The 11,792-nt window shown below is 34.2% G+C and overlaps 1 protein-coding gene across 7 annotated transcripts in view; it reads left to right on the plus strand.

The window, feature by feature from the left end:
• KBTBD3 (kelch repeat and BTB domain containing 3) overlaps positions 1–10,699 on the plus strand; it is a 73,271-nt gene extending 62,572 nt beyond the window's left edge. For all 7 annotated transcript variants that reach the window (XM_060399615.1, XM_060399616.1, XM_012095285.5 and 4 more), the window contains one exon: positions 3,120–10,699. In XM_060399615.1, coding sequence (XP_060255598.1) covers positions 3,120–4,722 — 1,603 coding nt within the window. In that variant the 3' untranslated portion in view covers positions 4,723–10,699. The remainder of the gene's footprint in view (positions 1–3,119) is intronic.
• The last annotated feature ends 1,093 nt before the right edge of the window (positions 10,700–11,792 follow it).

Consider the following 11,792-nt stretch of genomic DNA (forward strand, 5'->3'; position numbering starts at 1 on the left):
AGAGGAAGCAGTATAGTATAATAGGTAAGTATTTGGCCTCTTTATGCACATGCCCTAAATCTAAATTCTAGCTCTACCACTTATTAGACTAAACTTTATGCTTCAGTTTCTCTTTATGCTTCAGTGTCTTTATTTGTAAAAAATTAGGATAAGACAAATAGGATCTAGCTCATAAAGTCATTAATGAGAGTTGAATGAAATAACATATATGTAATGATTAGGTCAGTCTTCCCTGGTGTCTTGGTGGTAAAGAATCCACCTGTCAGTGCAAGAGAGGCAGATTCAATCTCTCAGTCAGGAAGATCCCGTGGAAAAGGAAATGGCAACCCACTCCAGTATTCCTGACTGGGAAATCCCATGGACAGAGGAGCCTGGTGGGCTATGGTCCATGGGGTTACAATGAGTTAGACACTAGAGACTAAATAACAACAATTGATTAGTGTCCACTGCTTTCAGTTATTATTGTTGAATTAAATTGTTATTAAGCTGAATTTAGTATTATTTATTAATATTATCATTAGCTGAATTTTTTAGCTGAAATTATTTCCAAATCTAGCCAAAAAATGGAAATAATTTGGTATGAACATGCAGTCTTATTTCCTGATAAAGTTTTCATGTTAACAAAATGAGAAATTCATGTGAGCATTTGAATTGGCAGTCCTCTACTCTTTATGTTGGAATTATGCCTACTGCTTAGCTTTTTAGGGATCTGTTTTCAATTTTTAAAAATTACTGTTAAAACAGTGTTTTTAAAAATGTGTACCTGTTATGAAGTAAAACAAATGACAATTTTATAATGACCTGAATCTTTTATGATATATAATATTTTACTAAATGAGTATATAGTTCACTTAAAAATGCATACAGATGTAGTTAGAAGGTCTATATAATTTACACTTGTAGATAAGGCCACTCATTCATAATTTTGTGTTATGATCAAACTCACTGGAGTATTGGGCTATAAACTTACAGGAATATTGGGGTGTATAAAATTAAAAATAGCAGAAAAGTACACAGTGCATGGTAAATGCCTTTTATAATGTTTTTGGAAAATGAGAATTATGATTGAAATGTAAAGTCCCTGGAGACAAGATTCAAAAGGAAGCACACTATTGTATAACCAGTTATGATAACACAGTAAATTTGAGATAGAAGTTAACTGAATACTTTAAAGATGAATAGGATGAAGTATAGAAATATGATATTACATGTCTTCTCAGAGACAATGTGGAAGCTGATGGTAAATTAGAAATGCATGCGATTTTAGGAAACTTGTTTTCCTTAAAATGATAGTAACAGCTAATGAGCTCAGTTGCAATGCAACCCCATGGGCTGTAGCTCGCCAGGCTCCTCTGTTCATGGAGTTTTTCAGGCAAGAATACTAGACTGGGTTGCCATTTCCTACTCCGATAACAGCTAATATTTTGCATCAGTTAACTTAGTTGTTCCTCTCATAACTCGGTGGCATAGGTACTACTAGTATCCTCATTTTCAGAAGAATTTGAAGTATGATTAAGTTGTTAGCTCCCCAAGGTCACACAGTTAAGGCAGCCCTGTCCTAGAGGCCATGCTCTTACTATTACCTTAAACTGACTATCAGTTCAGTTCAGTTCAGTTGTTCAGTCGTGTCCGACTCTTTGCAACCCCATGAATCGCAGCACGCCAGGCCTCCCTGTCCATCACCAACTCCCAGAGTTCACTCAGACTCGGTCCACTGAGTCAGTGATGCCATCCAGCCATCTCATCCTCTGTCGTCACCTTCTCCTAAACTGACTATAGATATCTTAATAATCTAATATGATTATCACCACAGGTTAATGTTTCTAAGTTGATCACATTTTTGAAATATCCTGCACAATGTGGAACATGTATAAATTTTTGTAACCATGTTTATTTGTTATTATATTAAGAAGTATTGAATATCCCTATTAGAAAGAGGCTTTATCATCCTTTTCCTAAGGAGTGTTCTGTATTTGGAAGCCTCCTCATATTTTTCAGGTGGACTCTAGTGTTTCTTTAGTAGCTTGAGTTACTCTCTAGAATAGACTTTAATAATGAAATTTACTTTCCCCCAGTACTACTTGGGGGCTTCCCTCATAGCTCAGATGGTAAAGAATCCACCTACAATGCTGGAGATGTGGGTTTGAAACCTGGGTTGGGAAGAAACACTGGAGGAAGAAATGGCAACCCACCCCAGTATTCTTACCTGGGAAATCCCATGGACAGAGGAGCCTGGTGGGCTACAGTCCGTGCAGTTGAAAAGAGTTTAACATGCTAACCAACTAAGCATGCCTGCAGAGTACTTGGGCACTGCTCACAAAGGTATCCTGGACAATACTGGTACAAAAACAAACCAGTGTTAAACCGGGCCCAAAGTCAGATGATCTTTAGTCTTAATGAGTGTTCAACTGGCAATCTTTGTTCTTTGTTTTAGCCCTTTCCTCTTTAACCTTAATTTTTATTTGCAGTTCTATTGAAAACCATCTTAATGGGTTTATTTAAAGTGTAAACGTTAGTAACTCTGGATATAAAGTTAATTAAGGATGGATGGCAATATTGTTCTTAGCAAAGCCAGTCGTGAAATATTCTTAGTCTCCTGCCTAAACATTTCCAAATAATTTATATTTTTGCTTAAAATGAGCCAAAAATGTTCCCAATTTCTCAGAGTGGTATCAACATTACCAGGTGGGGATAATGTATATGTAAGTTTATCCTGTATTTTAAGTAATTTTAGTTATCACCTGCAGAGTTGATACTAAATTAATCCATAGGTAAATAAATTCAGCCATTAGATTTTACCCCAATTTTATGAATAATATAAAAGAACATCAAATCAGACACAAAATTTAAATCTTTTTATAGCCTTTGGATTCATTGCTATGGCTTAGCTGTAATCTATATATTTTTCAGTGTGATATTATATAATATATGTATTTTACATATAAATAATATGGTCTCTATTATAGACATTAATTTATTAGGATGCTTTAAAATATATTTTGTAAATTTATTTTATATCAACCTAAGAGTGAAGGAAACCTCTTTAAGGTCATATTGAAAATTGTCTTGGAATAAAATATTCCTGTTTATTTGTTCTTCTGTGTTCTTCATTTTTGCAGGGCTATGTTTGAAGTAAACATGAAAGAAAGAGATGGTGGAAGTGTTACCATTACTAATTTGTCCTCCAAAGCAGTAAAAGCATTTCTTGATTATGCCTATACTGGAAAAACAAAGATAACAGATGATAATGTGGAAATGTTCTTCCAGTTGTCATCATTTCTTCAAGTTTCCTTCCTATCCAAAGCTTGCAGTGACTTTTTAATAAAAAGTATTAATCTTGTCAATTGTTTACAATTATTATCTATATCAGATAGCTATGGCTCTGCCCGTTTGTTTGACCATGCTTTATACTTTGTACAACATCACTTTTCTTTATTATTTAAATCCAGTGATTTCTTAGAGATGAATTTTGGAGTACTGCAAAAGTGTTTGGAATCAGATGAACTAGATGTTCCTGAAGAAGAAACTGTACTGAAAGTTGTCCTTAGTTGGACTAAACATAACTTAGAATCAAGGCAAAAACATCTGCCTTATTTGATTAAAAAAGTAAGATTATGTCAATTATCTGAGGAGACACTTCAAGATTGTCTACTCAATGAAGAGTGTTTACTCAAAAGCACAAACTGTTTTGATATAATCATGGATGCAATTAAGTGTGTGCAAGGTTCTGGTGGACTTTTCCCTGATGCTCGACCATCCACAACTGAAAAATACATATTTGTTCACAAAACTGAGGAAAATGGAGAAGCTCAATATACGTTTTGCTATAATATTAAAAGTGACTCATGGAAGATACTGCCACAGTCACACCTGATTGATTTGCCAGGATCTAGTCTGTCTAGTTATGGGGAGAAAATATTCTTGACAGGTGGTTGCAAAGGGCCATGTTGTAGAACAGTTCGGCTTCATATTGCAGAATCGTATCATGATGCCACTGATCAAACCTGGTGCTACTGTCCAGTCAAAAATGATTTTTTCCTGGTATCAACTATGAAAACACCAAGAACCATGCATACATCAGTTATGGCTCTCAATAAATTATATGTCATAGGTGGAAAAACTAGAGGATCTCAGGACATTAAAAGTCTCTTAGATGTTGAATCTTATAATCCTCTTTCTAAAGAATGGGTGTCTGTTAGCCCATTACCTAGGGGCATATACTATCCTGAAGCAAGTGCATGCCAAAATGTAATTTATGTTCTTGGATCAGAGGTAGAAATTACAGATGCTTTTAACCCATCACTTGATTGCTTTTTCAACTACAATGCTACAACTGATCAGTGGTCTGAACTAGTAGCAGAGTTCGGGCAGTTTTTTCATGCAACACTAATTAAAGCTGTCCCAGTAAACTGTACACTCTATATATGTGACCTTTCCACTTATAAGGTTTATAGTTTTTGTCCAGATACTTGTGTTTGGAAGGGTGAAGGATCTTTTGAATGTGCAGGCTTCAATGCAGGTGCAGTTGGAATTGAAGATAAAATTTATATATTAGGTGGTGATTATGCACCAGATGAAATCACAGATGAAGTCCAAGTCTACCACAGCAGCAGGTCTGAGTGGGAAGAAGTTTCACCAATGCCAAGAGCCTTAACTGAATTTTACTGCCAGGTGATTCAGTTTAATAAATACAGAGACCCATGGTTTTCTAATCATTTCTAAAAATTGTATATGATTAGACATTCTAAAGCAATTGCAGTTCTAGAAGCCTGCAGTAAATTAATTAACTTTAATTATTGGTAAAAAGGTCTTTATAGCTTAGTGAGATAAAATAGACCTTCTATAAGAGAATTACTATGAATGTATACCATATTAGAAAAATACTATGAATGTATACTATATATGAATTAGCAGTTCCCAGAAACTTAAAATACACAATACATTTTACCAAAAACTGTATTTAATCTTGGAGAATAGGATATTAGTATTTTCATATGTAAGTAAAATTCAGGCTTTGATGTTTTGATTCTTAAAGTACTTTATCCATGACAGAAAAACAAATCATACTTCACAGAACTGTACAATGTAAATGGGAGAAGTCTCTTTAGGTAGTAAAAATGACTTATTTATACTATATTATATGAAGTGTAAAATATATTAGAGGTGAGAATCCTATCTTGTTACTACAGGTATAAGAGTAGTTGAATTCCTATTTTTTCTGATCATTGGTTAGCTATTTTTAAGCCCTTTCTTTTCTTTGACTATTTTTCAGTCAGAAAATTTTCTGAAATGAAGTGTATTTCCCAAGCCTTCTAAAACTCTACACTAAACATGTTTTAATTTTTTGATTCAACTCTTCATTAAGAGCATAGTGTACTGTAGTGCTGTTGGTAGTTACTGAAATGTCTTAAAATTTGCTTATTAGTTTTCAGTGTTAGTTGGTCTCAGTTTTTAGAGGTATTTTATTTTCTGGCTCAAGCTCAGTAAATTAACTTTCTTGATTTATTTAATCAGTTCAAGTTATATCTTGATTTTATCTTGACATGTAATCCTTTTAGTGACATTCTTGGATTCTGGGATGGTAGTCCTAAAATACTTTTCCATATCATTGCCAGATTCCAGTGTAAGCGAGGATATAGAAAATCTGACCTCTAGATAAGTGGACCACTATTGCTGGCTTTTCTTGAACTTTTGCATGTCCAAATTTGAGTTGCAGTAAGAAATTTCAACATCTCAGTTAGTACTGTGTCAGTTTTTTGTGACGTTGTATACCAGCTGTAAAGTGCTGTGTATGTTTTCTTCTTCAGCATATTATTCATTGTGAATTATTTACTAAATTTAAAAATGTGACTGGGCTTTTGGTATTGATAGTAGATATGTGAAACTTGCAACTTATTCGATGTTTAATTATCTCTAACCCAAACAATAAAAGAGGATCATCCTTGTTCTCAGTTAAGATGATTCTGCCTTGTAAGAGGATATGTTTCTTTAATCAGTTTTAACGATACAGGTATTTTAGGTTTTAGGACCTGATTTATATCTCAGGTAATCTGTAGATTGTATTTCTCTAGAATCAAGCGAAGTTTCCCACACACTGTAGTAAATGTTAATCTATTGTAAATATTCTTTAGAAGTAGAAATATACCTAAATGAAGGTCCTTTTATTTTACCATATAAATTTATGTAATCATAAGTTTCAAATATATTTTTCAAAATGGAACAGAATGCTAGACTAAATTATGCAATTTCAAAACCAGGGATTGTCTATAATCAGATGATAGTTGCATAAAAATTATTCTGTAGAATTGGTGGCTTCCTCCCTTCCTACCTTAATTGGCTCTGCCCTTCTCTTTCTCTCTCTCTGTGTGGGTGTGTGTATGTGTGTTGTGTGCGTTGGAAAGAAAATTCAGTGGAGGCTTTCTCTGTGTGTTATGTGGCACTTTGAAAACAAGTTATTTAATAAAGACCATAACACAGTAGGTGATTAAATTGTTAAACCTTTATAAACAAATATTTCCAGAAAGGAGAAACTAAAGCAAAATAGAATCCCTTCCTGATCTTGTTTCATTATTATATCTTGATTTCTACCATTCTTCTCACTGGCCATTGATTTTTAAATTTTATTTTTACTTGGAGGATAATTACGATGTGGTGATGGTTTCTGCCACACATCAACATGAGTCAGCTATAGGCATATATATGTCCCCTTCCTCTGGAGCCTTCCTCCTACCTCCCTCCATACCCCACCCCACTGGGTTGTCACAGAGCAATCACAGCCATTGGTTCCTGATGTTACTAGAAGTATCCTTGTTACCAAGCCATAAGTAACTCCCTCTGCATTTGATTTTAAACACTTTTCAATGCACAAGGCCTTCTGCCTTAGTTTCCACAATGGCTGCAGGAAACTTGATTGTTTTTCGCTTACTGTCATCTCTTTACATCTGTACCTGAGTGTTCTTCATCAGTTATAACTAAAAAAAGTTGTCTAGTCATAAAACCTCAAACTCTTCCTTTACTTACTGTTCTTTTTCCTTGGCATTATAGCAATCTGTGCTGGGCTTGGCTCTCTTAGCAATTAATCTTGTACTCTCCAATTTTGCATCATCTGGTAAAGGGAACACTTTCATTTGATCTACTAAATGGTTATTGAAGAATGGTTCTGGGTGTTCAAAATCCTCAAGGAACCCAGGCACATGTACACATGGTCAGTGGCTTAACTGGTATTATTCTGATCTTGGCAATCACTTTGGCTTCACCAAGAACCACATACATTATTTCTGGCCTGGCTCTCTATTCTTGATCTCTTGCAAGTCTCAGTGATCTTTCAAGTCTATTCTGCTACCCAGGAGGAGCCGTTTTTCCTGTCTGTAAGATTAGAAAACAATATCCATTTATGACTTTTTCCCTTAGTCTTTTTTTTTCTTTAAAGTTTCCTTCCCTTTCATTATCATCCTTCAGTCAGTGCTGCATTGTAAGAGAAAATAATTAAGCTCATTATCCAGATTGCTTTCATTCTTGTATCAAAATTCTGAGTAACATTTCCAAATTGTTTGTCATTTGTCCTGGTAAATGGATTATGCATGCAAAAAAAAAATTGCAGTATGTAGTATCCTAGTGTCCGCTAAAATTGAAAGTAGTTATGTGTCACTATTAAACAAAAAAGATTAAATTCAACATTTATATGATATCAAAGTTAATGAACATTTTTAGAACTATCTTCAAACTTGACTTATAATGTAGAGCACCTGTTCATGTATTGCCTGTGAAACAAAAGCAGTAGGAAGAATATTTGCATAATCAAATTAACTGCATTCATATAATACTCAATTTTGGTTGGGGAGGGGAAAAAGTCTTTATCACAACAGTATCCATTTATATGTTACTCTTGAAAGCCAGAATATTATTTGAGAGCAACCACATCCTGCAACATGATTCCATTTTCCCCAGATACCAAGAAGAGCAATTGAGTATGTGTTCAGGGTACCTAAATGAAGGCATCTGTCTTGAAAATCAGAGTCAAATATAGAGGGAGACATCTGTTTACCTTTTGAGATTTGGAAGCAATAAATGTAATGGCTAAATATATTGTTGAATATATTTTGGATCACCATTCTCAGTTTAATTGGATCCAATGTTTGGAAACCCCATATGTTTAGAATTGAATGTGTAAGAACAAAACATGCCTTCCAGTGGGCAACTCTTGAGGGCAACCTAAAAACGAAGGCAAAAGTTTAAATGGAAGCCAATTTCTGTTCAGCATAACAGAATTCACTCAACTTTATAAAGTCATATTTGGAATAAGACTAAATATCCAAAATGGCATGTGGTAGAAAACTAGGCCAAATAAATTCCTACACAGGAGTACACAACCAAAGATTTTATATTTTATTTGCACATTTTGATCTTAATATTTTTCTGCCTTTTGACTAATTGCTTCCTCCAATTTGTTTAGCATTTAGGCATTCTGAGTAACTTGATTTTAATTTCTGTATACTCAAGATTTTGATAAGATGTGAGTCATAAAATTACATCATTTTAGGAGCATTCTTGTTGAAGGAAATTTGTTCTTTTTTTAAAAATCACTTTGGAAAAACTCTGTAAAGGGTGCTGACATTTATAGTGAGCTGCTAATAGGGATTTCTCCTTCTGTATACCATAACTGCACATTTGTTTTACAGTGAATAGAAACTGAAAGACCATTACCTAAAATTTTGTCCTGAATTATTTCACCACAAATGTGGCTGTATATCTAGATGTAGTGAATTTAGTTAAAGATAATGTGCTTTGAAAGATACCTTTAATTAAAAATCTGTTTATAAATTATATTTGATTACACTAAGATGCTTAATCAAATTTAATTTAGGGGTTTTAATCAGTACAATATTACAATAGGGATTTTAATCACAGCATGGTATTACACAGTGACAAGATAACTTTTCTAAATCATAGATTCATATTCAAACTTGAAGGTAAAATCTAATACAGCTTCCAGCCTTGTATAGAAAACCTCTCTAAATTCTAAAATACCTTTGACAGATGATTTTCTTTTCAAATTCTAATTCAGTTCTTTCAGGGTAAAGAGCTCACTACCTCCATTTTTAAACAGTTCTATTAGAAAGTTCTTCCTAAGGTTGAAAGCAACTCTGCCTCCCTGTAATAACTTTCAGTCCTTGATCTTAGGTTGCTGTCTCCATAAGTATTGGAAATAGCATGTCTTCCATTCCTCTAAAATCAAGTCTTCACTTTCCTTCTTGTTCAAATGCTTAACACTTTAAAACTTGCCACAGTGGCCAAGGGTACATACCTTCTACATGTACATTTGCCTCAGAAAAATCCATCCTAGTTCTGTTGCTTTTTTGGTGTGTTGAGCATGATGAGCATTGCATAATCTAATAAAGCAAGCATTTCATTCCCTTAATCAGCTCTTATAAATCCAGTGTGAGCTAGAGCCTTGCTATCTCTCCTATCAGCTATTGACATAATAACAAACATATTTTCTGGGAGAGGAATTTGGAAGCCAGATTTTAATGTCTTTTGATCATTTGACATTAGATATGGTTTTCAGAATTTTAATAATACTTCTAAAAGAGACTAAAGCATTTACAAAAAATAGAAACCAAAGCAGTCACTAACTAGATCAACAAATTATGCTGTTGGTTCTAAGGGTAACAACGTTGCTGGAATTACTTAAGAGTACAATTCTCTTGAGTATCATTGTAGTGTAAATACTTCTTTACATATCTGTCGTATTTAATTGGAAACTCTTAGGAGTAGGGGTATTATCATTTCTGGACCTAGCAATTAGCACAGTGCTTGCATATAATAAGGCATCTAATAAGCTAACATTCTATCAAGCCAATATATGAAGCAAAATGTATTATATTTTTTTTGAATGGGTTAGACTTAACTGCATATTTTGCAATTTTTGTGTACAAAAAATTGATTTACATTAGGATTTTACATTTAAGAATGCTACACATTGTACTTTAGTTATCAATGTATGTGTTAATTCTTTTTGTAATATTTGATATCCTTATATTAAAAGTCTGGGCTAGCTAATTTACACAACTTTTTGTTAGTATATGTTGTATATCTTTGTTACTATATGGAAAAATTAATAATGAAGTACTTTTTATTTGAGAATGAAATTGCATTACATAGTACATTGCCCACATTTGGAGAACATGTATAGTTGGTTGTATAGTTGTGTTGTATATGTATATTTGGTACTGGAAAGTGAAATTATACTTTCAAAATAATTCATTGAATTTTTTTAGTGCTTAAGGATTATTTGTTCTCCTTGAATTTTAATTATAAGATTTAATTCTGTGCTGCTTTTCAAATACAGTAATAGATAAGACAACGACTGAAAGTATCGTTAGTAGACATACAACCCCCATTTCCCCTACAAGAACATAATAGCTTTAGTGACCTTTTTCCCACAGGGGAGACTGTGCACAAAGCTACTTAACTTTGCATACATAAGTGATTTATTTCATTTTCTGTTAGTAGAATATGGGCATTTACTATATGCTATGAGAAATAAAATCATTTTTTTCAGGTCCATGTTAATCATATTAATATGTAGTAAACATTTCAATTATATAAAATTATTAATGTATTAAAATGTATCTCAGAAAAGAATATATATTGTTTGTATTTATTGTTAATAGAAATAAAAAAGGTAGAAAAAGGTGAATGCTAAGGCTCTCATTTTCTTACCACCCCCTTCCCCAGATGCCCTGAGAGGCTCTGATGAATCTCAGAATTCCTGAGAGAGTGGTGGTGGAGGTGGGGTTACTGTTAGAACTGGCTCTGTAACTGTGGACAGAGCAGCATAGACTTCAAGGTGGACATGTTGGGCTGAGTGAATAAAATGCAGCTAGATTTGAAATGAATCATAGATGGGGAGAGACCTTGAGGCTCTGCATGTAAGAAAGAACAGACCAAATGTCCATGAGCCACAAATGAAATCAGTAGAAGCTAGCTGAATGTCCAAGGTCAGGCACTATCCAACCCTACTTCAACGGACATCAGCAACACAAGAATCAGCTAGATGCCAGGGTGTAAGCCTCCTTCCTACCTAATTGTACAGGTGAACTAGTGAAGAGGTCCAGAGTCTGAGAGATGATCATACCATAACATTATTTTAAGATGTTCACATTGGACAGATGCTGTCTTAATTCCAGTTCAATTTTTCCTCTTTCTGGACAGGCCCATTTGCCATCACATTTCTGGTTTTCTTACATGATCAGTTGTGATTTACTAAACAACCTTGACTTCCAAACCCTCTTCTAGAGTACTACTCAGGTTGAAACAGTTGTTCTATGGAACCAAGCCCTTAAAAAATCAACTGTTGTATCTCACATGCTTGCATAATGCTAGTTGCTTTCTCTTCATTTCTTAGGCTCTGTTACCAAACCCTTGGTCCAACTTTACTGCTCCAGACTTCTGCCCGTATTACCTGCAATTCTCCATGTGCTTCCAGCTTCTGTAGTTTACTTGGCCAGCAAATGATGACTCACCTCCTTCTGTTTAATTCCCATAGTTAATTTAAAATGTAAGGATATTGGGGGGGAATTTGCCTGTTACCAGGTTATTGGGGATGCTACCCCGAAACCAGAGGTCTCTTGGTAAGCATTTTAATACTTGGAAGTTTTCCTCTTAAGTCATTAAATAGAGTGGTTCATAATCTCAGACTGATGCATTGGCATTTGAAGTTCTTTCCCTAAATTCTGAACTGCCTGAATTTATCTTACTGCAAAACAAAAGTCCCTCAAAGACAAAATTTA

Source organism: Ovis aries, chromosome 15 (genome assembly GCF_016772045.2).
Source record: "Ovis aries strain OAR_USU_Benz2616 breed Rambouillet chromosome 15, ARS-UI_Ramb_v3.0, whole genome shotgun sequence".
NCBI classification, from domain to species: domain Eukaryota; kingdom Metazoa; phylum Chordata; class Mammalia; order Artiodactyla; family Bovidae; genus Ovis; species Ovis aries.